The sequence below is a fragment of the Antechinus flavipes genome, chromosome 5, assembly GCF_016432865.1.
Source record: "Antechinus flavipes isolate AdamAnt ecotype Samford, QLD, Australia chromosome 5, AdamAnt_v2, whole genome shotgun sequence".
NCBI lineage: Eukaryota > Metazoa > Chordata > Mammalia > Dasyuromorphia > Dasyuridae > Antechinus > Antechinus flavipes.
The window spans coordinates 295,141,135-295,168,278 of record NC_067402.1 but is presented as its reverse complement, the minus strand read 5'-3'; the positions used below and the strand labels follow the sequence as shown (position 1 = coordinate 295,168,278).

The following is a 27,144-nucleotide window of genomic DNA, read 5'->3' as shown; positions in this document are numbered from 1 at the left end:
TTTAATGTGGTGTAATTGTTTATAAAAACTGGAAACGGAGAGACACCAAACAAACATATCCCCCCTTTGTTATGTCTACAGATATAACCGGGAGACGAGAAAAGCTGTATGACTTTGCAGATGCCAAATTGCAGCGAGTGGGAGCAGTGATGCCTCTAGTAGTTGAAGGGATTGTGCGCACGCCTCCAGGGCAATGAATTTATTAGCGTACAGTTGGATAGCTGGGACTTTGACGGGAACTCACCTGGTCATGAAGGCCTCATTGGCCATCGCTATTGGCATTTTGGGGGGGTTTCAGAAGTGTCTGTAAAATGTGGATCGCGTTGCTGTCCCTGGCCGTGGAGCCCAAGCAACCATCGTGTTCCGGATGTTCCATGAGAGGCATTTGAAGAAAATCCCTCTCTTAACCCTTGGAGGCTTTGGCCTTAGAGGACCAAGTGACAGAAACCACCCATAGCGGGGACTCCCGGAATTTCCTAAAGAGGTGCCTGGTATCCCTGGTGTCCCTGGCAGACTTCAGGTGTCAGATCTTCAGCACCAGTTGGAAACAGTTCCAGTGTGTTCCAGATACTGTTCCCAATACTAGCTGAGTGTTGCAAGCACAGGGTAGACCTGCAGGCCCACGTGTTTGGGTCCTGCTTAGTCAATAGCAGAGAGGTCAGTGGACTGCCCGAAGGCGACTATGATCCTGGTGAGGGTGTGTTTCCGGCTGCGGACTGCCTGGGATTGAGGGACCAGAGTGGAAGTGGCGCAGTAACGGGCTGCTGAAAGCAGGCCTCCAATGTACAGTCTCATGGTCTTTTCTTCCTACTGCCTAGGACCTCAGAGGCTAAGATCACTGAGGCCTTGGGGAGAGGGGGTGATTGGCTCAAGGTTGTGTGAGTAGGAAGTAGCAAAGATTTGAATCCGGGGCCTCTGGGATTTGGACAGGCATCAGGGAAGTTGGGCATTGTAGGGCAGGTAACATGGTATGAACACAGACTCTAGAGGTGGGCAAGGACAGGAGAGACTCCAGACCTCCACCTGAGTGGAGGACAGGACAGAGTCATCCATGTCCTTGCAGCCAGCAAGCATCCACTAGGAGATCGCTTTTTATTCCCTGGCCTAATATTAAGTACCCCCTTAGATGGGTGTTGGGGAAGGATGCCAAGTGACCATCCTCATGAGTTCAAGGTCTAGTAGAAGAGAAGGGGTGGACCCAGAAGTGGCACACCCACATGGGGGGACCGCCTCAAGTTCTGGGGATCCAATGAGCTTGTGCAGGCTCTGTCTAGGATTTTTATTTCCGTCCATGAGAACCAGGCTATACAAAGAGCTTGGCAGGAGGATCTCTGGGATAGAGGGTATAAATGATGCTCCCATTGTTTCCCCAGGAGCCTCCTCATTGAGCGGGATGCCCTGAAGCCCGGCTCTCCTTTGACCGAACGCCTCATCCGAAAGGCATCGTCCTTGCATCTCATGGAGTAAAGCCTTCCTAGGGGGAACTGGCCTTCTTCCTCCTTCCCAAAGAGTGCCAGTCTCACGATTGTCCATTTGAAGGAAGCCACAATGCCCAACTGAACCAGAAGCCAAATTCTATTCCCGCCCCCTAGAAAAGGAAATCTCCACAGAGGCCACAAGCACCTTCACCATCCTCTGCCTGCTATCCCACTTCATTTAAGAAGGGACACTCACATCTCAAGTGTCAGAGAGCGGGTCTTCTCCTTTGTGAATTATCTGCTTTGATTTGTAAGCACCCAGCCCCATCTTGTCTAGAGAAAAGGGAATTGAGGCAAGGAGAGAGGAAGAACCTCCCTTCTTCCCTCCCCTTCCTCTTTGCACCTAATGTGAAGCTCTGGGCTTTTCCTGTCATTTTATAACTTCTGAAAATGTCTAAACCCAACATGACCAAGGAGTCACATGTATGGCTCCCCTCACCCCCCGTACTCTTAACAGTCACCAATGGAAAAAGGTGGCCTCTGGGCTCTAGGAGAGTCTGCATCAGCCTGGAGGCCCCACTCTGACATTTTCAGGTTGGGGCCATGGTGACCAGATGAGAAGACAGGCTCAAGGTCCTCCTGTCTGGCATCAAAATAGCCCCTCCATCATTAGGGGCAGCCTGACCAGTGTGGGACTGTCTCCTATGCTTTGATGCAGGCTTTTTTTTAATCAACTTTTCCAGGGAAATCAATATCAACTTGATCTTGAGCACATCCCAGACTGCTCTAAGGCTCCCTTTCCTTCTCAGTAAATTGAGGCTTGTCACCCTCCTGCCACCTTCTCCCTTGTGAGGTTAGTTATGGAGTTGTGATGAGGCTGGTGCTTTGTCACCCCCCTATGGAAACGATGAGCACACTGGACTTCCAGCCGACTTCATGGGTGCTCACCTCTCAACAATCAGATCAGTCGTCAAGCTTTCAGCTTTCCAAGGTCCCATTTGTGTGCAGGCCACGATGCTTTGGGGGAAATCCTTTTCAGTCTCTCTTCTCTGAGCATCAAGAAAAACAGGGTCAGCAAATACGAGGTCATGGAATTGGGGGGCACCAAAAATTCAGGGAGCCCAGAAGGCTTCATGTGGAGTATTTGAGCAGGGCTCAGGAGAGGTCCTAAGGAGCAGAGGTCAGGAGGGATGGCGTTTAAGGCCTGGAGGTGGGAGATGAACTATTGGGTGAGGAACTACGGAAAAGCCAGTTAGACTGGATTGTATGAAGGGCAGTCTTGTATACAATAGTTATGTATAAATGTATAAGAAACTAAAGACGATTGAATGGATCCTAGATTGAAGGAGGAGGACGTTAGAGGCAGACATGGCAATAATCCAGATAGGAGGTGATGGGGCTAAACAGAGATGGTGATTCTAGGTGTGGAGAGAAAGTGATGGCATGGGACATTGTGGAAGCAGAAGGAAAAGTCCTGACAAGAGAATGGCTATTGGGGTGGAGGATCTTGAAGAGTTAAGGATGACACCAAAGTTGTTGACTTCTATCACTGGGATGACAGTGGTGAGGAGGAGGAAGAGAAATGTTTTTTTTGGTTTCTTTTTTTTGAGGAAGATAATTCAGGAGTAGCACCAATGAAGTCAAAGTCACAAAAGATAAAATTTTGGACATATTTTGCCTGTTTTGGACATGTTGAGTTTGAGATGCCCAGCTCAAAGTCTGTGACCTCTCATCTCATGAAAAATAGCATCAAAGAATCTGAACTTGGGCCAAGTGGAGGTGGGGGGTATAAGGAAGTGGGTAGTTATAGGTGAAGAATAGGTTTCAAATAAACCAAACTGCAGTGCTGCTTTTTAAAAAATGAATGTAACAGAATTTAAGGAAGAGGAAAACGACTTAGCAGTTATAACTTTGAATGGACTAAACTCAACCACAAAATGGAAGAGAGACTAGATCATGAGACAGAACCCCATAATTTTCTGCATAGAAAAAACTTACTTGAAACATCAACATATAGAGTTAAATTGAAGAGCTGCAATAAATTTATTGTTTTGAATGAATAAAAAATGCAGCGATTAAAACCATGATTTCAAGTAAGACTAGATAGATAAAATAGATGCTCTCAAGAGAAACAAAAGGAAAACACATTATGCTTTCAATAGATTCAGAAACAGAATTAAAGAACAAGCCACAGAGATAATTTTTAAAAGTAAATTAAAGGGGATTAGAAAAATGAAACAACATACCAAAATAATGTCAATAGTAAATATAAATCTATGTGCGTAGAGTAGTGTAGCATTTTAGTTCTCTGGGGAAACCCTATAATACAATGATATTTTGATAGGAAGAAAATGATTTCAAAATTCTTCTCAGAACTTTATAAGTCTAAAAAAAAAGTAAGATAGAAATCATATAACATTGAAATATAGAATATAACAGTGAAAAAAAAGATAGTTTTGATAGGATTCTGGTAATTATTGAATGATTAAAGAGCATGCTTATGCCATACCTATAAAAACAGTGCATGCTTGGGCATAAATAAGTCATAATTATGTGTAAAATGAAGAAATATGAAGTGCTTTCTTAATAGACATGCAATAAAAATAGTCACCAGGGAAGGGAATATGAATAAAAGATATTCCTAAATGGAGACAATTTGATCCCAATATCTAGCCTAGAAAAAAAATCATGGGAAAACTGATGTGAAAATGTTCAATAAAAATATGAGCCAGGACATTAAAGCAATCTATAGAAATATTCAGTGACCAATTTAATAATACTGGGGGTAAGAATGAGTTGTTTCTGTATTCTACTTTCACTTTATACAATTGACCAAAAAAAATTTATTTTAAAGCAAACATACTTTTTGTCAAAGTATATTTCCACAATGATCAATTTTGAAAGTCTTGCATCTTCTCAGCAGTTCAGTGATCCAAGGCAATTTCAATGAACTCTGGATACAAAATGCCATCTGCATATGGAGATTGAATGTAAATAACACATGCTATGTTCCAATTTTTTTCTTGTAGTTTTTCCCTTTCTGATTTTCCTCTCTCAACATGATTCATAAAGAAATGTGTATTTTTTTTAAAGTTAACATACTTGTAGACCATAAAAAAACCCAAAACCAAAGTGTACTTCCTAAGGCATTAGGAAAATGACTATCATGATAGACTGAGAATATCAAAGCAGGAAGGACCTTAAAAACGAGGCCTAGAAAGCACATCCAACTTTCATTTTATGGAAGGGAATTTAATAGGGGGTAGAGTTGGGGTCCCCAAAGGAAGGTATAAGTGAAGATCTGGGGCTGGAAACCTGGTTCTGTGAAGAACTTTGGAATTTTACGAGGGGGAAGACACAGGGTAACTCCAGACTAAGATTACGTGGCTTCTTTCTGGGCAACCATTCCCCTGACCTTGTGGGAGCCACCTGGGATGGGTCCTGATGGCGATAGGATGGGTCCTGATGGCGCTGGGATGGGTTGAGCAGCGATGGGGGTTCAAGTGACCACTGGGATGAAAAGAAGAAATGTAGAAATAAGAATGGGGAGAGATACAGAGAAATCTGGGGAGATGTGTGGGAAGTATCCCAGAAGACGCCGAGCGGGACCAGGGGAGCCATGTTTACTAAAAGCAAACAGACTGGAAAGAAAAACAGCTTGGAAAGACTTGACACCCTCCTCTCGATGTGATTGCCAACGACCGCCATTCCAGGACAGAGGTACAGCGTACCTACTCCCCCCCACACACACACACCATGGAAAGATGATGGACCCAGGAGGGAAAAGGAGATGCATCCTGGAGAGGGTGAGTGTGGAAATCCGCTTAGTTTGACTTTGGATAGTCGTACAGATTTTGATTCCTCAGGCCAAGGAGACATGAGAAGGAGAGGAGATAGATTTTTATTCATTGAAAATAATTTATTTTTTAAAAATCAGTTGACCTCTGGAGGGCAGCAATGAGCCACGTGGGAGCTGCCCAATGCATTGATGAAGGGATCCAGCTGCGGGTCAGAACCCACTGGAATGGGAAAGCCCGGCACCGGGTTCCAGCTGCCTCCCACTACGTCCCATTCAGCCCCTTAAAACCAAAGGGTAACGACAACAGGCCAGGCCTCCTTGTGGCCTCTGGGGAGACACAGAGAGGAAAGCGGGGGATAGACACCCAGGGTCGAGCCCAAGGTCACTGCCCCTCTCCAAGGGCCTCTGTTTCCTCACCTGCACCATGCAGGGTGAGAGGTTGTTGGGCACAGCCTCGGATCAGGCTTCCTTCCAGCCTGGGGCCTCAGGTACCTCCAAGGTGCCCCAAAGGGCCCTGGCCAGACAGAAGACAAGGCTGGGCCCCTGCTCTGGGCCTCGACTTAAAACAAGACCCGTGGCCCTGTCACGCTCTACTGCGAGGGGCTGACGGTGGGCCAACCCTGAGCCCAAGAAAGGGGGGCTGCTCTGGCTGCTCTGATCTAGAGCAAAACCAGGGGCAGAGCCAAGGCAGGACGGACCCTGGGGGAGAGGCCGGACACCAGAAGGGAGGCAGGCAGGGTCTGTGCTGGAGGCCCCAGCCAGGAGCCCCTGATTGGGGGAGAGGGAGCCTGGGACTGGCCTGCAGCCCCTGAGGGAGTGGTGGGGGAGAGCCTGGGACTGCCAGGAGCCCCTGAGAGGGGGAGAGGGAGCCTGGGACTGCCAGGAGCCCCTGAGGGAGGGGTGGGGGAGAGCCTGGGACTGCCAGGAGCCCCTGAGGGAGGGATGGGGTTGGGGAGCCTGGGACTGGCAGGAGCCCCCAAGAGCTCCTGGAGAGGGAGCCTGGGACTGGCCTGCAGTCCCTGAGGGAGGGATGGGGGAGAGCCTGGGACTGCCAGGAGCCCCTGAGGGAGGGGTGGGGGAGAGCCTGGGACTGCCAGGAGCCCCTGAGGGAGGGGTGGGGGAGAGCCTGGGACTGCCAGGAGCCCCTGAGGGAGGGGTGGGGGAGAGCCTGGGACTGCCAGGAGCCCCTGAGGGAGGGGTGGGGGAGAGCCTGGGACTGCCAGGAGCCCCTGAGGGAGGGGTGGGGGAGAGCCTGGGACTGCCAGGAGCCCCTGAGGGAGGGGTGGGGGAGAGCCTGGGACTGCCAGGAGCCCCTGAGGGAGGGGTGGGGGAGAGCCTGGGACTGCCAGGAGCCCCTGAGGGAGGGGTGGGGGAGAGCCTGGGACTGCCAGGAGCCCCTGAGGGAGGGGTGGGGGAGAGCCTGGGACTGCCAGGAGCCCCTGAGGGAGGGGTGGGGTTGGGGAGCCTGGGACTGGCAGGAGCCCCCAAGAGCTCCTGAGAGGGACTAGGTACCATCGACTTTCTTCAAGAACCCGTGACGGCAGCCAAGCAGGCGGCTGCTGGCTTAGTCATTTTCCACCAAAAACTCGTGGGCAGGGAGCTCTCCTGGAGCTGCGTCAGGCTGCAGTGTCTGTTTACAACAACGGCCTCATCTGCGTCACCTTTGGCTGTGACTTGGCCCTGGGGGCCCAGGGGGGCCTCTGTGACCCTGGCCCAGGGGGACCTTCCTGGCTCTCATCTGACTGGAGCCAGGGCCTGGCGCTTCGCGGGGCCTGGGGTGCACCCCTGACCTGAGCCCAGCACCCCGGGCACGGGGCCTGAGACGCTTTATGCTCATAGACCTTCCCAAGGGTCCCCCTCTGATGCAGCAGCTGGCCCTCGGACTCCAGGCATTAGAAAGGCCCCCAGCTTTGACACCCTATTTTGTTATAAACGCCTTCCCCTGTTCTTAGGCAGCCCTGACACCCCTGGTCCAAGTTCTAAAGGACCGTGAGCCAGGCCTGGAGGGCGATGAGGGGTTTGGACCCAGACCCGGCAAGAAGAGGGCACTGCGGGGGCTGCCCTGTCCTGAGTGGGCTCGGGAGTCTGGAAAGGAGGGGGGAGGCAGATGATGAAGGCCAGAGGGAGCCATTGCAGGTGAAGGGGGGGCTTTTGGAAGTTCTTGGGGGAGGGTGGAGGCGGGAGATGGGGGAGCCCGGGGCAGGGAGACCTTGGGAGGCTGTTGCGAGGGGTCGGCCACAGCGGGTCACCCCGAGGGAAGGGGATGCGTGAGAAGGGCCGCCCAGACTGGGGGGCCGAGGGTCCTGTGGGGGAGGGAGCCCAGCCTGACTTCAGCGGCTCGCGTCCTCCTGGTACAAATATTTACATCCCGGAGCTGCACGGCCTTCTTCCAAGAAGTGGAGGCTGAGCCGCTGGCTCTCCAGAGGGCGGCATCTGGGCGGCCGGGGACCCAGCCTTCCTTTGCCATATTTGGCCTCCTGCTGCCGCTCAGGGCAGGGGGTGGGGGAGGCCCGAGCCACGTCAGCACTCTCTTGGTCCATCGGTCCGCGTTTGGCTCCTCAGCGATCACGGTCATTTCTGCCATAGAGCGTCCCCACAGACATCCCCCGGCCCAGCTCAGCTGTGTCTCGGAGGAGACCTCCGTGATCTCGGGGCGGTCTGCGGGGTCCCCCTGAGCCCTGCTCCCAGAACCCCGGCCACGGGCCAGGCTCGTCCTGCCACGGGAGCCACTTGGGAGCCGGCGTCCCCCTCGGCTTAGGAGCCACAAAGGGTGGCCGGAGGATGCGGACGCTGAGTCGGGGACGCGAGCCCAAATGCCTCCCACACGGCGACTCGCGGGCCGACCCCTTTGTGAAAAGAGCCACGTCCATCAGAACCTTGTTGCTCTGTACAGTGATCTCCTGGTTCTGCCCATTTCCCTCAGCATCAGTTCCTGTCAGTCTCTCCAGGCCTCTCTGACATCATCCTGCCGGTCATTTCTTACAGAATGATAATATTCCCTAATATTCATATACCACAATTTACCCAGCCATTCTCTAGTGCGTGGGCATCCTTCAGTCTCCAGCTTCTGGCCACTACAAACAGGGCCGCCGCAGACACACAGGGGCACTTAAACGCTGACTGACTTTCACCTTGTAGCCTCCAGGGAGGATCCGCTGAAATCATGAAGGTGAGAATGACCAACCTATCTGACCGTAGAGGAGCCAGTGCATCACGGACGCCTGCCCCCCACTGCTGAGCACCCCCCCAGACTTCATGAGATGGAAGAAGCCCTCATTTACCACTGGTGTCCGGTGATTGAGAAATACACAGCAGCGAGGGAGGGTCTTTTAGGGAAAGTTGTACCTTAGTCATAACGGCGTGTTCCCTCCTCCCCCAGAGAGACACAGAGAGAGACACACACAGAGACAGACAGACAGACACAGACAGAGAGAAAGAAACAGTGTGTGTGTGTGTGTGTGTGTGTGTGTGTGTGTGTGGTAGGGCACCTGATAACTCGGAGCCAGGGCAGACCTGATCTTACATCATTTTATTAATTTATTTTTATTCAAGCTTTTTATTTTCTTTTTTTTTAAAGCTTTTTATTTTCAAAACATATGCATTTTTAATTTTTCAACGCTGACCCTTGCAAAACCTGGTGCTCCAAATTTCCCCCTTCTTTCTATCCCCTCCCGTAGATGGCAAGTAATCCAATATACCCTACCACATTTTTTAAAAATAGATTTTATTTCTTTGTTAACTATTTCCCACTTAATTTTTTAAAAAAATTAACATTCATTTTAAGAATTCTTTATTTTAAAATAATCTTAAAATTTAAATATTTTTAAAGTTCCAAATCCTTTCCTTGTTTCTCATCCCTGCCCCAGACCAGAAATAGGATATTGAGGATACATTTGCAGTCATGCAAAAAACATTTCCATATTAGCCGTGTTACAAAAGAAAATACAAGCAAAAACCCAAGTGGGAAGGACGGGAAAAAGGCCGGCTTCTTCCTGCAGCCCTCAGTCCCCCTCAGAGGCGGGCGGCCTTCGTCCTTCTGAGTCCTCCGGGGTCGCTGGGATCGCTCCTGGCCGGCCGGGCTGTCCTTCCCAGCGGATCCCCCCGCGTTGCCGTTAGCGGACGCACCGTTCTCCGGGTTCTGCTCGCTTCCCTGGGCATCAGTTCCCATAAGTCCCTCCAGGTCTTCCTGCCCGCCATTATTCCATCACGCTCACACAGCCGCCTTGTGCAGCCCAGCTCTAGCTGGGCCTTCGGGCTGCCCTCGGCCAAGGGGGCCTTTGGAGACCGAGGCTCGGGCGTCCTTCCCCAAAGGTGAGCGTGGGTAGATGAAAGCGGGCCCGGCTTTGCACCGTCAGGGCCTCCCCCCAAGGCCCGCTTCTTCCTCTCCCCCACAGGCCCCGGCCCATCCGTGGCGGGGACTCTCACGTGTCTCTGCGAGCCCAGACCCCCAACATGAGCATGAGCAGGGCCAGGATGACCACGGTGTAGATGGTGTGGAAGGCGGGCAGCTGCTCGTCCCGGGCCCATCCGGGCTCGCTGCTGCAGGCGCGCGGCCGGCCGGGGCCCGCCACGGAGGGGGCTTTCTGTCGGTGGGCCCGGAGAGAATGGATCCTGGGGGGAAATGCCAGGCTTTAGAAAGGGGCCCAGAGAAGCCCGGGCCGGCAGGGATGAAAGCGCCCAGAGCACGGAGGCCCCCGGGCCGGCCCGGCACCATCACTAAGAAGGGGAGGGGGTGTTGGGGGCCACGTGGGGAGGGGGCACCAGCTCTGGGGGCTGAAGCCTCCAGCTTCAGGAGGATGAAGAGGGAAGGGGGCGGCCCGGGAGGGAGCCAGGAGCCCCGAGGGGCTGGAGACAGAGACCCACTGTGACATGGTCCAGGAGTCGGAGGGCCTGCAGGTAGGTAGTGAGCTCCTTGTCTCCAGAGGCTCCCAGGCAGAGAGCAGCGGGATGCTGGCTCCAGTAGGTCCCTCCCAGTGCCCCTTGTGCTGGGAGTCTGCTTATCCTCCACGCTCAGCCCCGGGGGGCCCTCCCCACGGTCCCCTGCCCGGGGCCCCAGTTTCCTCGTCTGCGGAATGAGAAGGCTGGCTTTGACCAGGGGTTCCTGATCCACAGCCTTGTTTTTCACAGCGTCAGGATAATGGCTCCTTCCCCCATCCAATACATTCTATTTTCTGCATTGGAAAGTCCCCAGACTGCCACAGAGGGGCCCCACAGAGGGGCCCCACCGAGGGCCCCCGCGTGCTCTACCTGCAGGGCCCGGGACCCTTGGCTCGGCCCAGGGCTTCCCTTCTGGGAAATGGGGATGATGATGCTCAGTGGTTCCCCTGCGGCCTCAGGGACTAGATAATAATATAAACAGCTCACTGGGGGCCAGGCGCAGGGCCAAGGGCTTCACGGAACTGGAGGTTTTATTTGGATTTTTGTCCCGCTTTTAGGGAACTCCCAGCACAGACATTCCCTCCCCTGCTGCAGATCTCTACCGGCTCCGGGACCTAAGGGTGGGGGGTTACTCAGGTGACTAAGCAACCTCATGGGTCAGAGGCAGGGCTTGACCCCCGCCCCTCAGGTCCCTCGGACCCCCAGGCCAGCTCCCTGGCCCCTCCACCGCAGCTGCTTCTCCCAGAGGCCGCAGCGTCCCCACAGCCCCCAGGACAAGGCCTCTGCTGCCTCCTGGAACAGCCCTTCACTTTCCAGCCCTCGGGGCACCTAGAGCTGGGGGCGGCCCAGGGACGCACTCAGAGTCAGTCAGTCAGGCGGGCTCCCCTGGAGTTCAGTCCCCACGCAGGAAGCCCCTCCACAGCCCCTCTCGGAAGTGGTCAGCAGCCCTCCAGGGATGGGGAGCTCACTGCCTTCACTCCACAAAGCCTACTGCTGCCCACCCCAAGGTAGCCGGGGCTCTTACCTTCTGGAGACATTCATGCTGTGGGGGGGGTTTGTGGGGCTCTCGGTCGGGGTCTCGGCCCAGCCCTCCCAAGGTGCCTGGGATCTTGCCGCAGCTCCTGGGCCCAGAAACAAGCTCTCCAACAGCCCCTCCGTCCCCCAGGACAGAGCCCAGGGCACCGGAGCCAGGCCGGAGGGATGGAGAAGCCCCAAGGACGAACCCGGACTGCCTCAGTCTGGACAGTGCAGCTGGCCCAAGGCCACCCCCACGGGCAGCCGGGAAAGGCTCCAGCCCAGGCTGGCGGCCAGCCCCTAGCAGCCCCGGGGGGCGGGGAGTCCCGGGAGCACAGCCTGTCTGCGCGCCCATGGGCGGCATCTGCGTCCCCACGCGCTGCTGGGACTGGTTCCCGCGTTTGCCGGAGCATCTGCAGCCCGGGAAGAGGGGTCCGGGCCGGCCCAGACACAGCGATTGCCGACCTCCCGGGGGTCTCTGTGAGACTGGGGGGCGCCTCCTTTAATCCACCACTGAAGGATTTACAGTCAGGCCCCACCTGCACCCACTGGAGCCCAGATCTCAGTCTTTGCCGGGCTGGGGCAGCCCCGGGCCCGCCCCCCCACCCCCACCCGTGGCTTAGGTGGTTGGGGAAGGGCAGCCGCCGGCGGGTCTGGCAGCTGAGTGGGAGATGTAGCCGGCGAGACCCCGGAGCCGTCCCTTAGCAGGGGCAGATCGCGCGCCCGCCCCCCACCTCCCCATCTAAAGAAGGACCCGGACTTTTCCACCGGCTTTCTCCCAGCGCGCCCTAAGCAGCAGAGACGTCGGGCGGCAAGGACAAATGAGACCCCCAGAAAAGGTGGCCGCCGGATGCTCCAAGAAGCCGCCAGGAAAAGGACGTCGGGTCTTGGGGGCGTTTGCTCCCATCACTAAAGGGAAAAGGGCTTTCTAGCGACCCGGAAATGGAAGTTTTGTCCCATCTTGCCAAGCTCAAGCCCACTTTCTCTGGGCGAGAGAGCGTGTCCGGGCTGTGGGGGGAGGGAGAGGATCTTCCTACTGAAAATCCCCTTTTTCCATAAGAGCTAATTAAGTGTGACTGGCTCGTAGCCATCAACTGCTGATCACGGAGGGGGAGCGCACTGGTGGGGGCTCGGCTGCTCCAGCAATAGAAAGCCCTCCCTCCCCAGCCCTGCAAAGTCCCGTAGAGGGGAAGCCGCAGGGGCCGTGTTCCGCGGCCCCCGCCGGGCAGCGACGGTGGGATCTGGGAGAAGTCCGGAGTTTGCACGCGGCGTCCTTTCCTCCTCCGCCCTCGGGCCACAACATGGATACCGGACCTCTGCCCACCAGCTGAAGCCCGGCTGCGCTGAGTGGCCTCTCTGGGCTGTAAAGGCTTGGACCGGGGGTCCCCTAAAATTCTTTCCAGCTCTAACGCCTGTGGTTTCTGTGCATTTATTAATCACCAACTGCTTGGCCCTGAGCGTACAAACCCCCAAATGGAACAGTTCCTGCCCTCAAAGAGCTTATACTCTATTTGGGGAAACAGCATAAGGAAACAGACAGCAGGGAAGCCCGAAGGATCAATACTTTCCGTTTGACAGGCGGGGGAACTGAGGTCCAGAGGACCTGGTTTGCCTAAAGCAGGATCTGAACCCAGACTCCCCAGCTGCGAACCAAGGTTCTTTCCACTGAGCCTTTGACAATCGCCCCGTTCTCATTTCCTAAAATTAACTATTTATCTTTAGGGTCGAAGAGCTAGTTCACAACTAAGCGTGCTCCTCAACCACCAATCAAATTTCAGCCCATAGACTTGGGACCAATGCGCACGCGCCCGACCGCCAACTAGCCTACGTCTCCCAGGACGCCAAGGGACTGAGGGGGCCGGAAGGGGCCGGCCCAGCTTGATTCAAACAGACCAATCGCCAGCGAGGCTCTGCGGACACGTGTTTCATGCCGTGCCAGGGGGTGGGGCAGGGGGAGGAAACGACTCGGTTTTAAATCAGTTGGCGGCAGCGGTGGCAGTGACAGGTGAGTCTGTGACGGAGACTCAGGTAAGGAAGGGACGGATTGAGCTGGACTCCCTCGGAAGGTAGGGCCCTCGGTTCTCGGTGGAGAGAGGGAAGCGAGCAGCGTTGTTGTGAAGATGGGACCCCCGTCCCCCAAAGAACGTCCCCGGGTGGAGTCACGTGGTACTTGTTCCCTCCCCCGCCCGGCGCCCCTATGGCGCAAACTGCTCCCAGTCCTCCCTTCCCCTCCCCTCCCACCCACCTCATTTGAAGCGACTTTGATGGGAAGGAGAAGGGGAAGGAGGAGCCAAGAGGATGGACCGAAGGCACCCTTTTGACGAGATGGAGAAACTGAGGCCCAGGATCAGGCGTTCCCCCTCCCTCCCATCAGGGACCCTGGCTGGAAAGGGAGAAAAAAGGGTTAGAGGACCCCCGCCTGTTATTCAGATGGCAAACAGGCCAGGAGAGTGGAAGAGCCATTCTGGAACTACAACTGGGAGCAGCTGAAGGGGGGAGGGGAGGAGACCCCAGAGACCCCAGTCTGCCCGGCTAACCCCCTAGAAAGGGGGGAGGGGAGTGTCCTGATCTCAACTTTCCCGTCTGTCCAGTGGGAGGCTTTGGATTACAATCTCTGAGTTCCTCATCCCACTGGCAGGTGGATCCCATTTCTTTGCTGGGTCTTCCTATCTGCCTCTGGAGAAGGGAGGTCTGTAAAGGAGAGATTTTAGAGACCCTGCTCCAGTTGTGAAGCTTGTCTCAGAACAGAAGTCATCGTCTTTCCTCCTAAACCCTTCCCTGGCTTACCTTCCCTGTTACTTCAAGGGCTCCTCCATCATCCTTTTTCTTAGACTGCTTAGCTCACATCTCCCCAAACACCCCCAAATTGTGATTTGAGGATTTCATTTCTGAGGCATCTCTTGTCCATTTCTCTTTTAAAGCAACTGTGGTCCAATTTACCTAGGTAGCTCTTGCCCATTTCACCCTTGCAACATCTGGTCCATTTCATTTCTGAAGCAGCTCTTGCCCATTTTACCTATGTAGTCTTAGCCATTTCACCTCTGCAGCACCTCTTGCCCATTTCACCCTTGCATCATCTGGTCCATTTCACTTCTGCAGCACCTCTTGCACATTTCATCTCTGCAACATTTCTTGCCCATTTTACCCTTAAAGTATCTGGTCCATTTCACCTCTGCAGCACCTCTTGCCCATTTCACCCTTGCATCATCTGGTCCATTTCATCTCTGCAGCACCTCTTGCCCATTTCATCACTGCAGCACCTCTTGCTCATTTCACCCTTGCATCATCTGGTTCATTTAATCTCTGCAGCATTTCTTGCCCATTTTACCCTTAAACCATCTGATCCATTTCACCTCTGCAGCACCTCTTGCCCATTTCATCATTGCAGCAAATCTTGTCCATTTCACCACTGCAGCACCTCTTGTCCATTTCATCACTGCAGCACTTCTTGCCCATTTTACCCTTAAAGTCCATGTCACCTCTGCAGCACCTCTTACCCATTTCACCTCTGCAGTACCTCTTGCCCATTTCATCATTGCAGCACTTCTTGCCCATTTCACCCTTGCATCATCTGTTCCATTTCACCTCTGCAGCACCTCTTGCCTATTTCACCACTGCAGCACCTCTTGCCCATTTCATCACTGCAGCACCTCTTGCCCATTTCACTTTTGCATCATCTGGTCCATTTTACCCTTAAAGTATCTGGTCCATTTCACCTCTGCAGCACCTCTTGCCCATTTCACCTCTGCAGCATTTCTTGTGTATTTCACCTCTGCAGCATTTCTTGTGTATTTCACCTCTGCAGCATTTCTTGTGTATTTCACCTCTGCAACATCCCCACAGTATACCCCCTTCTCTCCTCTGCCCCGCCCCCATGCTGATGCAAGCCTCCTCATCCCATTCCTGGACTGTTGCCATAGCTGCTGGAGTGTCTACCTGCCTCTAGTCTCTCTCCATTTCTGTCCATTCTTCATTTGGTTACCAAGTGATTTTCCTAAAGTAAAAGTCTCACTGTGTTATTCCCCCTACTCAGTAAACTCCATTGGCTCCATATGGCTTTTAAGACAAATACAGGGGGCAGCTAGGTGGCAGAGTGGCTCGAGCACCAGCCCCGAAGTCAGGAGGACCTGAGTCTGGCCTCACATACTTAACATTTCCTAGCTGTGTGACCCTAAGGTAGTTACTTAACCCCAACTGCCTCAGGAAAAAAAAAAAAACCATACAAAATGCACTATTAGTCATTGAAAGCCTTTTATTTATTACCTGCTTTTCCTTCCTTTCCAATCCACCCCCACCTAACTTCCTAAGAAGTACTCTTGATCCAATGACTGCAGCCTCCTGGCTGTTCACAAATAAGGGCCTCCCCCTTTGGATTCTGGGCATTCTCTGTCCGCTATTTTGTGAGCAGTCTGCTCAAACTACTGACTTCCCTGACAACTAGAATCCCTCCTCCTACAGGAAGCTTCCCCAACCCCTCTTCGTTCTCTTGGTTTTTTCCTTACTTATCCCACGTCAGGCTTATTTGGATGTATTTGTCTGTCTCTCCTTTTGAACCTGAGCTTTCGGAGGCCAGGCACTCGAGTTTTTTTGCCTTTCTTTGTATCTGTAGCATTTTGCATTGTGCCCAGCACATACAAGCATGTAATGTTTATTATATTGAATTATGACTGTACCAACTGTGTGTCCTAGGGCAGGACATTTCATCCTTGAGCCCCCATTTTCCTCCTATGTAATGACAGGAACTGTCAAGAAGGTCTACGAAACACTTTCTAGATGAATATCAGCTCCCTGAGAGCTTTTTGTTTTTGTAATGCCCCTCCCCCCTGACTTGCACACAGTAGGTGCTTAATAAATGCTTATCCCTGTGAAGTAGAAAGCACACATTTTATGTGCGCTTAGATGAGTCTAAGGCTTAGCAGTGTGAAGCTACTTGGGCTAAGATTGTCTGGGACCCTAGACACTGCTGCTGTCCTCCAGAGCTGTGGCCAGGACCCTGGGCCACCCATCCTCCCACCTCGGCCACCTCATGGGGCCTCAGGCCACTGCTAAAAGCAGGTGGGGCTGGAGAGGGGCCTGGTGGCCGAGGGACCCTGAGGAGGAGAAGCCCAACCCAGGAGCAGCTCCCTCCCAGGGGCGAGATCCCTGAAGAACACGGGGATTGAGGATTGGGGAGCTAGCGCCCCATTAATGTGCACAGCATGGGGCAAGGACTCCCCAGGTTGAGAAGGTCCGTGTTCTCTCCCATTGGGTTTGCTGGCAGGTGCTGCTCTGTTGGCGTTCACTATGGAGGAAGGCGAGGAAGGCTCGGTGAGGGGAGCCGGCGAGGGAGAAGCCCAGAACGGTAAGGATGTGCTGGTGCGGACGGCCTTCCCCACGCCAGCTGAGCCGCCCCCCACCTCGCACTTGGGGCTGCCCCCGCCTCCCCTCCCCAGCCTCGCTTCTGCCCCTTCCCACGGCCACAGCCCAGGCCTGAGTGCGGCCTCCCTGCCCGGCCGCTCACCTCTGGGGGGGACTCTCTGGCCTGGGCCCTCCCCTTCGTGTCTGCCTCGAAGGCACCGGGCACGCGGTGGGTGCCTCCCAAAGGCTCTCTCCTGGGCTGAGTGGGGGCAAACAAAGGGGGCGTCCTCCTCGCCCCTCACCCCCACACCGGCTGCTCTTTTCCAGACCTTCCTCTTTTGATCGAGGAGAAATTTGACTTTGACCTCTCCCTGTCTTCATCCAGGTAAGTGGAGGTGCATTGGCCATTGCCCCCCCCCCCCCGCTCCCTGCCCCCTTCCTGCCCCCCACTCCCTGCCCCCCACTCCCTGCCCCCCCCCTGCTCCCCCTCCCCCCCTTCCTGCCCCCGCCTCCCCGTAAGCGGCGCCCGCCTGCTTCTCGCGCCCCAGTGCCAACGAGGACGACGAGGTTTTCTTCGGGCCGGTCGGGCACCGGGAGCGCTGTGTGGCCGCCAGCCTGGAGCTGCAGGGCCTGGTGCCCGCCGAGTCGCCGCCCTGGAGCCCCCTGGTGGGGGAGCAGTTCCAGGAGATCTTCCGGGAGGCGCGGCTGCTGGCGCTGCAGATCAAGAGCAGCAGCAAGAAGGCGGCGCCGGAGCCGGGCCCGGGGGAGGACTTCGTGCAGGAGGCCCGGCTGAAGCTGGACATCTTTGAGCGGGGCCTGCAGGCCCGCCGGAGCCCCCTGGCGCTCAAGAGGGAGACCTACTGCGTGCCGACCCCGGAGGCGGGCCCGGTGCGGGCGCTCTCCTTCGCCGACTCCCCGGGGGCCCCGGAGCCCGCTCCCGACGCCCGGCTTCAGAGCCCAGGGGCGGCCGAGAAGAGAGCCGCCAGCCGCCTGCAGCCCCCCAGGCCCTCGGCCGCGCTCGGAAAGGGGGCCCCTGCCAAGGTAGCCCGGGTGCCGGCCCGGGGGGAGAGGGGGGGCTGTCGGCCTGGGCGGAGCGGCCGGAGGGGAAGCGAGCGGCCCCGGGGGTGCCCCCCACTCTGCCCCCGCCCCCGGGGCCGCTCGTCGTGGCCCTGCTCGCCGGGCACACGGTGGTTCTCACGCCTTCCCCTCTGGTTTCCAGCCTCCGCCAGGAAGACAGGCCGCCCCTCCCAGGCCCCCGGCCACGGGCTCCCGAGCCTCCTTGGGGGCCGAGCCCTCGGACCAGGCCGGCAGCGCCCCCAGCAAGGTGCCGAGCCCGCGGGGAGGGGGGCCCCTGGCCAGGGCGGGCGGGACTGAGGGAGCGGCAGGCGGCCTCGTGCCCACGGAGACCCTCGGGGGGCGGGACCTGGGGAGGGTCACGGGCCCCTTCCGCTCGTTCTGGACTCGGCGCCTTCTTTCAGTTTGGGGCGAGAAGGATCCTGCTGAAGCCTCCTGGGCCGCCCAGGGCCCTCCCCGGGAGAACGAGCACCCCCGCTTCGAGCTCGTCGGGGACCCCGCGCGGGGCAAAGGTGGGGCCGGGCCCTCCTCGGGCAGAGGGCGCGGGGCTGGAGGGGCCGCTGTGCGGGCGGGCACAGGGGCAGGGGCAGGCCTGCAGCGGGCACAGGTGGGCACAGGGGCGGGCACAGGCAGGGGCAAGCCTGCAGCGGGCACAGGGGCACAGGCAGGGGCAGGCCTGCAGTGGGCACAGGAGCATGGGCGGGCACAGGGGCAGGGGCAGGCCTACAGGGGCACAGGCGGGGGCAGGCCTGCAGCGGGCACAGGTGGGCACAGGGGCGGGCACAGGCAGGGGCAGGCCTGCAGCGGGCACAGGCGGGTACACGGTCTCCCTTGTGTAAGCTGGGCCCGCCCTCGGGAGCTTTGCCAGAAGAGCCTCAGAGTCAGAGCCGGGCCTGGGTCCCAGGGCCCGGACTCCCGGCCTGCTCGCGGCCTCCATCTGGTGGCGAGCGGCGGTAACTGCAGGCCGGGTCCGCAGGGGGCCCAGCAAGGCCGGGTTGGGCCTGGTTCCTGCCCGGGAGCCTGCGGGCTGGCGGGGAGGGGCCGCGGGGCGGGGGGAGGGGGCTGGGGACCAGCGGCCCTCACTCTGCCTCCGGCTCTCGGGCTTTGCAGCCAAACCGAGCGAGGCTTTCGGGCACCTGCCCGACACTCCCCGGCCCAAGCCGAGCGGCGGGAACCCGAAGCAAAGCCAGGTGGTCCGGGCCGCGCCCTCTGCCGCCCGCACCACCCCCTGTGCCGCCCGGGCCAGGGAGCCCGCCTCGGTTTCCCTGAAGCAGCCGCAGACGCCCCAGACGGGGCTCCCGAGGCCGAGCTCCCTCCCCAGCCTCTCCCAGCTCTCTCAGCTGCCCAAGCCCCGGGGGCCCGGCTCCAGAGCCAAGGCGGGACCCCCGGCCTCCATCCCCCCGCGGGCGGCCGCGCCCTCTGCAGGTGAGGCTCCCGGGGGCCCGGCCTTGGGGGGGAGGGGGGAGGGTGCCAGGTCCCCCTTCTCGAAGGGGAGAAGGCCGGGCCGGGCAGGCGGGGGGCGGGGGGTGCTCCCCTCCGGGCCCCTCAAACACCGGGGGTCAGTGGGAGTGGGCCTGTTGGGGGCCCCAGCTCATGCCCCTTTGGGTTCCAGGAGCCTCGTCGGACACCGTGACTCCTCGCAGCCTGGGCCCGAGCCGGCGGCCCCCGCGGCCCTCCTTGGGAAGGTAAAGGGCAGCCATGCGCCCGATGCCCCAGGGGGGAGGGGGGCCTGTGGCCCATGGGCACAGGACGGCAGCTGCCCCTCCCCGAGGCCTCGACCCCAGGGCCCATCGTGGCCGCGTGCCGGCCCCTGCACTCAGCTCCCTGTGCCCGGGGCCCCCTCTTCGCGTGAGCTCCCTCGGGCCCGGCCTTCGTGTGAGGGAGGGGCGCGGGGCTCCCTGGTGGGCGTCTCTCTTGGCCTCTGGCCGCCTCCCGCAGGCCCCAGTTTCTCGCTGTAGGGTCTGGTCTGACCACAGGACTGACACCAAGGGAGCCTCGGGGGCCGGGCCCAGCAGGGCCCCACCTTCCCCGGCTCCCCCGCGGCCCTCGCTGAGCCCGCGGCCCTTCTTGTGTTCCAGCTCCGTCCCGAGGGCCGCCTCTGCCCGCTGCTCCTCGGGGGGGCCCTGCAGCCCCCTGCGCTCGGCGCCCGAACCCCCCTGAGCGTCCGGCGCCTGTCCGCCCTGCCCACGCCGTCCAGGCGCCGAGCCTCGGCCCTTCCCGCGTGGCCCACGCCCCGGCCCCCCTCCCGCGCGCCCCCCAGGAAGGCCGAAGGCAGGTAAGATGAGGCCCCATCCTGCCCAGCCCGGGAAGCGCCATCTCCCCGGCCTTCGGGCCCAGGGGCTGCAGGGGATCCGCGGGACACCTGTGCCAGAACGCCCCGGCCTGTCCTGAGGGTCCAGTCCCCCCAGGCTCCTCTTTCCCCTCCCAGGCCCGAGCAAGCCCAGGAAACGAGCAGGCCGGAGGCTCGTCCCACCTTGGACTCCCCGGGGCTGGCGCCTTTGGCCCTCAGCTTTGCTTCTCCGGAGCAGACGGCGCCAGAGACCCCCAGGCCGGAGACTCAGGAGCAGCCAGAGACCCCCAGGCTGGAGACCCCCAAGCCAGGGACCCAGGAGCAGCCGGAGACCCCCAGGCCGGAGACTCAGGAGCAGCCAGAGACTCAGGGGCAGCCGGAGACCCGCAGGCTGGAGGCCCCCAAGCCAGGGACCCAGGAGCAGCCGGAGACCCCTGGGCTGGAGACCGCAGAGCAGCGGGAGGCCACGCAGGCCCCCTCTGAGGTACGGGCAGTGTGGGGGCAGGTAAGCCCGATGCTCCTCCGTGACCCCGGCCTTTGGCCCCCCACACGTTGGGAAGCTGTCCCCCGGCAGGCTCGGGGCTGCTAAGGGGCCGCGGGGCCCAGCGCGGTGGCTGCCCAGGGCCCAGAGGGAGCGGGGCCGGAGGCCCTTCCCCTCCCAAGCTCTGCCTCCGCCGGAGGCTGGGACTGCGCCAGGCGGGCTGGGTGGGCCCTGGGGCCCAGGTGACGGGTGCCTCCTCTCCCAGGCCCAGCTGGTCCACGTCGGAGCCCCGGCCTGCCCCGCAGTCCCGGCGCCGCCTCCCCCCTGCCGGCCGCTCATCGACTTCTCCAACAGCCCCGAGGCGGGCCCGCGGCGGCTCCCCCTGACCCCGCTCCCGGCCGGCAAAGGCCAGCTTCTCATCGACCTGTTTCACTCTCCAGAAGCGGCCCCGGGCGGCCCGTCCAAGCCCCTGCCGGTCACGGGCCAGGTGAGTGGGGCCGGGCCCAGGGGGCCTCCAGGCGCAGCGCGGGCTCTGGGAGGGCCCACCCTCAGCCCCAGCCCCTCCTCCTTCCTTCTCTTCCAGCTGATAGACCTGAGCTCCCCACTCATCAGCCTCAGCCCCCTGGGGGAGGACAAAGAAAACCAGGACTCGCTGCTGCTCAAGTTTTAGGCGGCCGCCGGCCCCGGGACCCCGCGGGAGCGCCGGCCTGCCGCAGGGAGGGGCTGGGCGGGGGCCCCTGCCCCGCTGCCCGCCCGGGCCGCGCCCGTTCAGGACAGAAGGCCCAGCGTCTCGCCATTGACAAAACGTGTAATTTATGGGACAAGCTAAGAAATTTTATTTTTTATGTTTATTTTTATCCTTTTGTTTACACGGTCCAAAACAGATTAAATAAAACTCAGAACCCGCTTTTCCCTTCTTGACGCTCTGCGGCCCTGGGGCCCGAGGCAGCGCCAGCGGGGAGGGTGTCCCGGGAAGGTGGAGGCCCGCCCATCCCCCACCCTCTGAGCCCGGCGGCTCCGGTCCCCAGCTGTCCCGGGAGGTGGGAAGCCCCCACGGCGGATGTCCTGAGTTCGAGGAGGCGCTCTGGGGAGACCCCGATGGGGCGGGAGTGGAAGGCGGGCAGCAAGGACAGGAGAGCCCCTGCGGCAGCACCTCCCTGGGCCCGGCCGCTCCGGCCAGAGGGACAGGGGCTTGTGGGCCCCAAGACGGAGGAGGCCTGCGGAGTCCGGCCCCCTACGCTGGAGGCTGCAGAGCTTTTCTTTGCTCCTCCCCTCCGGCCTCCGGGAAAAGGCTCAGAAAAGCCGCACCTGGAGACGGCGTCCAGTGGTCGCACAGCAGGCCCGGCTGCTCAAGAACCCCAAAGCCTCGGGGCTCTCAGCCTCCGGAGTTGCCGGCCGCCTCTCTGGGGACCCCGCGGGGCTCGGTCACGCCGGAGGCGGGAGAACCCGGGACCCCAAGAAGGGGGCGGGGAGTCCGGGTCAGCTCCGGCTGCTCCGGCTTATTTGGTCACGTGACCCTCTGCTCCTCCCTCTCTCCGCCCCTTCACTCCGGAAGAAGAGACTTGACTCGAGCAGACACCGGCCCCGCCTCCCCTCCGCTACCGTCGCTCCTCCTCCCTCTCCTCCCTACTCCTCGGCCCGGCTGAGCCCCATGGTGGGCGGGGACAACGGAAGGTCGGGGAGGGGGAGAAGTCAGGAGAGCGCGGAGAGGCCCCGCCCCTAGCGCAGCCTGTGTCCCGCCTTTTCCTCTCCGAAGCCCCGCCCCTCCTTCGCGGCTGGCGTAGGCGGGTTTTCCGGCCCAGGAAGTTCTGAGCGGTACTTCCTGCGCGGCGCCGGCTGCACTTCCGGCTGGTGGCATGGCGGCAGCTGCCGGCGTCGGGGTTGTGCGACGGCGCGTGGCGTGCGCCGTGTCTGGGGGCGTGGACAGCGCCGTGGCCGCGCTCCTGCTGCGCCGCCGAGGTAAGCCCGGGAGCCGAAGTGCGGAGGGGGCTCTCTAGCTCCCGGGCGTCCGCGCATGCAGGGGTGAGAGCCCCCAAGCATCCATTAAACACCTGCTGAGTGCCGGGCCCTGGGCTGGGGCCCCTCCCCTGCCGCTGTGATCCTCAGTCTCTTCTGTCGGGGTGACAGGGATACCCGGAGCGGAGGCTCCTCCCCCTGCCGCTGTGTGCCTCCATCTCTTCTATCTGGGGGTGACAGGGATACTCGGAGCTGGGGCTCCTCCCCCTGCCACTGTGATCCTCCTTCTGTCTGGGGGTGACAGGGGATGCCCGGAGCGGAGGCTCCTCCCCCTGCCGCTGTGAGCCTCCTTCTGTCTGGGGGTGACAGGGATGCCCGGAGCGGAGGCTCCTCCCCCTGCCGCTGTGAGCCTCCTTCTGTCTGGGGGTGACAGGGATGCCCGGAGCGGAGGCTCCTCCCCCTGCCGCTGTGAGCCTCCTTCCGCCTCTTCTGTCTGGGAGTGACAGGGATACCCGGAGCAGAGGCTCCTCCCCCTGCCACTGAGGACACCGGTCTCTTCCTCTGTTGGCTTCCCCTGGCTGGCCCGGCTGTATCATTTTAGGCGGCAGCTCCCGAGGCCGAGGGCTCTCCCGGGCCGGGCCTCTGAGCCCATCCCGAGGGCCCCGGATGGCGGTCATCTGCAGGCAGCCGCAGGGCCCTCCCTCCTTCCCTCACAGGCTACGAGGTCACGGGGGTGTTCATGAGGAACTGGGACCCTCTGGACGAGCGGGGCGCCTGCTCCGCCGACCGGGACTGCGAGGACGCGGCCCGCACCTGCCACGTGCTGGACATCCCCTTCCGCCAGGTGTCCTTCGTCAAGGAGTACTGGCACGACGTGTTCACGTAAGCCTGGGCCAGACCCCGGGGAAGGGCGCCCGCCGTGCGCGGTCTGGCGCGGGCCGGATGGGCCGAGACCTCCGGGGGCCGTGTGCTAACGCCGGCCGTCCTGGGCCTGCCCTCCCTGAGCCCTCCAGGGGCCACCGGCCCGCCCTGCCTGTGGGGGGCGCCACTGTGCGCGGTCTGTGGCGCCGGCCGGGCCGCTGCTCCAGGTGACCCCATGCCCTCGTCCTTCCGGCTGCAGGGACTTCCTGAACGAGTATGAGAAAGGGCGCACCCCGAACCCCGACATCCTGTGCAACAAGCACATCAAGTTCCAGGCTTTCTTCCGCTACGCCCTGGACCAGCTGGGTCAGTGGGGGAGGGGCTGCTTCTGGACCCTGGGGGTGCGTGGGCGCTGCTCGGAGGGGAGGGGGCCCGGAGCGGGGGACAGCGCTAAGGAGCTGGGACCCCCGCCCCCTGGTGGTTCCGGTTCCGGCCGGGGCTGGAGGGGGCCGAGGTGGGGCAGGACCCCGGTTGGGCCCCTCACGCTGCCGCTTCTCCCCCACGTCCCGGCCAGGAGCCGAGGCCATGGCCACCGGCCACTACGCCAGGACGTCGCTGGAGGACGAGGACGTCTTCGAGCAGAAGTACGTCCCGAGGCCCCAGGGCCTCTTCAGGAACCGCTTCGAAGTGAGGAACCGTGAGTGAGGCAGGAGCCTGGGGGGCCGGGGGACCCTGGGACTGGGGGCTGAGCGGGGAACAAGCGGCAGGGCCACCCCCTCTGAAGCGGAGGCAGGGGCGGTTTCCTTGCTGCTGCCGCAGATGGTCCCCTGGGGGCCCCGCCCTAGTTCCTGGCCCCCCCACCTTTTGTGTCCTCCACAGCCGTGAAGCTTCTGCAGGGGGCGGACACCGCCAAAGACCAGACCTTCTTCCTCAGCCAGGTCTCCCAGGAGGCCTTGCGCAGAACCATCTTCCCCCTGGGGGGGCTCACCAAGGACTTTGTGAAGAAAATCGCTGCGGAGAACGGCCTCGGGCACGTGCTGCAGAGGAAGGAGGTCCGGCTTGGGGGAGGGGCCCTAGTGACAGGCCCTCCCTCTGTCCTTGTCCCTCCCCCTGCACAAGGCACAGCCAGCCTAGCCCCGCCCCCAAAGGCTAACAGCGTTTCTGGAGGGCCAGGGCGCCCAAAGGATGCTGGGACCCTCTGGGGTCCCGCTGGGGGGCTCTGAGCCGCGGGCTGGCCCATGGCGGGGAAGGCCGCCTCCCGCAGGAAGTCTGGGGGGGGGCCGGTGCTGGGAGAGGGGCCGGGGGCTGGAGCCCGGGGAGTGTGGGGTCCCCGAAGGCCCCCCTGACCTGGCCCACCGTGGGCTTCCCTTCCAGAGCATGGGCATCTGCTTCATCGGGAAGCGGCACTTGGAAAGCTTCCTGCTCCAGGTGAGGCGCCGTTGGCAGGGCCCGCCCGTGGAGCGTGTCGGGGCCGCGGGGGGCTTCCTGCGTGTAAGGACGCCGTCTTTCTTGCAGTATTTACGTCCTCGTCCGGGGAACTTTGTTTCCATCGAGGATCACAAGGTTTTGGGGACGCACCAAGGTAAGAGTTGCTGCGTGGGCACCTCTGGGCCAGCGTAGGGCCCCCCCATCCCTGAGGACCAGAGCCCCCAGGGGCCCGAGCTGCCCGGGATCCCAGTCCCCCGGGGCGGGGGCGCGCCTCAAGCTCCTGGGGACAGAGAAGCCGGCCCTGGTGAGCTGGGGGAAGGGCCCGGCCTGGCGGCACCGGCCTTGCTGGAGACTCATGTGCCCGACCCCTCCCCAGGCTGCTTCCTATTCACCCTGGGCCAAGGAGCTAAAATCGGGGGCCTCAAGGATCCCTGGTACGTGGTGGAGAAGGACATGAGCAGCGGAGACGTGTTGGTGGTGAGTGTGTGTGTGGCGGAGCTGGGGGTCCCTGCTGCCCACGGCACGACCCCCGCTGGGCCCCCGGGAGCAGCCCCCGGCTCGGGTCTGAAGGCCGAAACATCCAAAGGCCGATCAAGGAAGCCCGCGTCCTGAAGGCAGGAGCTGAGGCCGGGCGCCGAGCAGGGGAGGGCGGGGGAGACCAGCGGGAGAGACCCGGGGCAGGGGGGCGGAGGTGCCAGCGGGAGAGACCCGGGGCTGGGGGGCGGAGGTGCCAGCGGGAGAGACCCGGGGCTGGGGGGCGGAGGTGCCAGCGGGAGAGACCCGGGGCTGGGGAACGGAGGTGCCAGCGGGACAGACCCGGGGCTGGGGGGGGCAGAGGTGCCAGTGGGAGAGACCCGGGAGAGGACACCACGCAGGCTCTCCCAGAGGGGCTGCCCATCGTGGTCTGCGCCCTCCCCAGGCCCCTGGCCCTGACCACCCCGCCCTCTACCGAGAAGTGCTGCGCACAGGCCGCGTGCACTGGATCGCGGAGGAGCCCCCGGCCCGCCTGGTGCACGACAAGATGATGGAGTGTCACGTCCGCTGGCGGCACCAGATGGCGCTAGGTGAGCGCGGCCGGAGCGGGGGCTGCTCCTGGGGAGCCCCCCGCGGGCCCTGACCCCCGCTTTTGCCCCGCAGCTCCCTGCGTGTTGACGCTCAATCAGGACGGCAGCGTGTGGGTGACCGCGGTGAAGCCCATGAAAGCCCTCGCCACGGGCCAGGTCAGCACCGGCCTTGGGTCTCGGTCTCCCCTGGGCAGGCAGCCGAGGGGCGGCGTCCCCATCCTGGCCTCTTCCCCACCCCCGGACGTTGAGGGGGCCCCTGGGGATGGAGGATGTAGCTGCTGCAGCAGGCCCTCCGAGTGGGGTAACGGGGTGGGGAAGGGCTCCCGGAGGAAAGGGCCTGAGGGTCAGTGGGAGACCTCAGAGGGGCTGTGCCCTGTCGCACCATTGGCTCTTTCCCCTCCCCGCTAGGAGCCCCTGAGGAGGCTGGGCTGCAGGGCGGGGGGTGTCCTGTCGTGCCCCTGGCTCTTTCCCCACCGTGGGAAGCCCCCGGGTGGGCCAGACCGTAGGGCGGGGGAGCCGTGTCCCCCTCGTTGGTTTTCCTCACCGGACGCTGCTTTTCCAGTTTGCCGTGTTCTACAAGGGGGACGAGTGCCTCGGAAGCGGGAAGATCATGAGACTGGGGCCCTCGGCCTACACGCTGCAGCTGGGCAGGAGCCAGGCCGCCGCGAGCAGAGAGGCCTCCAATGGCAGTGGGGACCCCGGCCCCCCCGCGGCCCCCCCCCACTGAACCCTGGGAGCAGGATCGCAGCGGGCCGGACTCTGGGCCTGCCCCCGGCTGAGGACAAGCTCTGCAGGGCCCCGACTGCCCCCCCCCACGCCAGCGGCCAGGGGCAGGAAGCGTGGGGGTCCTCGCTGTGGGGGCCCAGCCCAGAGGCTGACCGCAGCGGGGAGGCCCCCCCGAGCCTCCGTCAGACGCCCCGCGTCCCCCTTGGGCCTTCTGGGCAGAGGCCAGGAGAGGTCTCTCATGTGACAGGTGAGGAGATGGAGGCGGCCCGGGCGAAAGATTGGCCAGGATCAGCCTGTGTGTGCGTCTTCCCAGCCCTGGGCCCTGGCCCGGAGCCGTCCGGCTGCTGCTTCGTGGCGACTTAGAAGTCAGGAGGACCCGAGTTCAAATCTGGCCTTAACACTGTGTGACCCTGGACAAGTCACTTAACCCCAACTGCCTCAGGAAAAAAAAGAAAAAGAAATAAAGTTGTGAAGTGGCCGTGGTGCCTCCGGTCCCTCGCCGCTCTTGCCAGAGAACTGCTCGTGGTGGGGGCTCGAGGGGCTGCCCGAAGGCCTGTCCTTGTGCCCCTGGGATTTGAGGGAGGCCACCTGAGCCCTCCAGTCTGGACTGCGGGGGGTCCTCCGTCCCCACTTGCACTGCAGGCCCACAGCGAGTCCGGGAGTGCCCGGGAAGACGGCGTATCCCATTCCTGGTGACCCACACGAGCCTGGTTTCTGGCAGGTGGTGAGCTTCCCGGGGCCCTGATGGGTGATGCTACAGGCTTGTGCCCTCCCTCCCTCCCTGGCTGCCGCCTCCATGAAGCCTCCCCTGATGCCTC

The 27,144-nt window shown here is 60.8% G+C and overlaps 4 protein-coding genes and 1 long non-coding RNA gene across 10 annotated transcripts in view; 3 read left to right on the top strand and 2 right to left on the bottom strand.

The window, feature by feature from the left end:
* TTC38 (tetratricopeptide repeat domain 38) overlaps positions 1 to 4,493 on the top strand; it is a 23,819-nt gene extending 19,326 nt beyond the window's left edge. For 3 of the 4 annotated variants that reach the window (XM_051962848.1, XM_051962851.1, XM_051962850.1), the window contains one exon: positions 1,374 to 4,493. In XM_051962848.1, the coding sequence (XP_051818808.1) occupies positions 1,374 to 1,467 (94 nt within the window). In that variant the 3' untranslated portion in view covers positions 1,468 to 4,493. The other variant, XM_051962849.1, reaches the window with a different exon arrangement.
* Positions 4,494 to 8,714: 4,221 nt separating this feature from the next.
* Positions 8,715 to 13,038, bottom strand: LOC127538783 (collagen alpha-1(III) chain-like). Its single transcript, XM_051962524.1, has 4 exons — positions 12,938 to 13,038; positions 12,419 to 12,562; positions 11,120 to 11,522; positions 8,715 to 9,828 (listed from the first exon to the last, which is right to left on the bottom strand). Exons 1-4 carry the CDS (start codon positions 13,036 to 13,038, stop codon positions 9,229 to 9,231), a joined length of 1,248 nt encoding a protein of 415 aa, XP_051818484.1. The 3' UTR covers positions 8,715 to 9,228.
* An 82-nt stretch (positions 13,039 to 13,120) lies between these two features.
* On the bottom strand, positions 13,121 to 14,926 carry LOC127538960 (uncharacterized). Its single transcript, XR_007947789.1, has 3 exons — positions 14,627 to 14,926; positions 14,474 to 14,527; positions 13,121 to 14,342 (listed from the first exon to the last, which is right to left on the bottom strand). It is a non-coding gene; the product is annotated as an uncharacterized LOC127538960 (long non-coding RNA).
* A 7-nt stretch (positions 14,927 to 14,933) lies between these two features.
* Positions 14,934 to 21,048, top strand: GTSE1 (G2 and S-phase expressed 1). The gene is given in 11 exon segments (XM_051962843.1): positions 14,934 to 16,450; positions 16,774 to 16,831; positions 16,995 to 17,487; positions 17,666 to 17,770; positions 17,925 to 18,033; positions 18,036 to 18,945; positions 19,133 to 19,205; positions 19,599 to 19,795; positions 19,949 to 20,315; positions 20,557 to 20,778; positions 20,875 to 21,048. Coding segments are annotated over 11 exon segments (2,679 nt in total). The 5' UTR covers positions 14,934 to 16,392; the 3' UTR covers positions 20,962 to 21,048.
* A 1,076-nt stretch (positions 21,049 to 22,124) lies between these two features.
* TRMU (tRNA mitochondrial 2-thiouridylase) lies at positions 22,125 to 26,804 on the top strand. 3 transcript variants are annotated; one of them, XM_051962841.1, is made up of 11 exons: positions 22,129 to 22,250; positions 22,964 to 23,129; positions 23,368 to 23,474; positions 23,683 to 23,805; positions 23,988 to 24,160; positions 24,483 to 24,536; positions 24,624 to 24,690; positions 24,913 to 25,013; positions 25,456 to 25,600; positions 25,674 to 25,756; positions 26,163 to 26,804. In XM_051962841.1, the coding sequence occupies exons 1-11, from the start codon at positions 22,148 to 22,150 to the stop codon at positions 26,325 to 26,327; spliced, it is 1,287 nt and encodes a 428-aa protein (XP_051818801.1). In that variant the 5' UTR covers positions 22,129 to 22,147; the 3' UTR covers positions 26,328 to 26,804. The 3 variants fall into 3 exon arrangements, with proteins under 3 accessions (XP_051818800.1, XP_051818801.1, XP_051818802.1); XM_051962842.1 differs by having other exon boundaries at positions 22,243 to 22,313; XM_051962840.1 differs by having other exon boundaries at positions 22,125 to 22,250; positions 24,483 to 24,690.
* Positions 26,805 to 27,144: the final 340 nt, after the last annotated feature.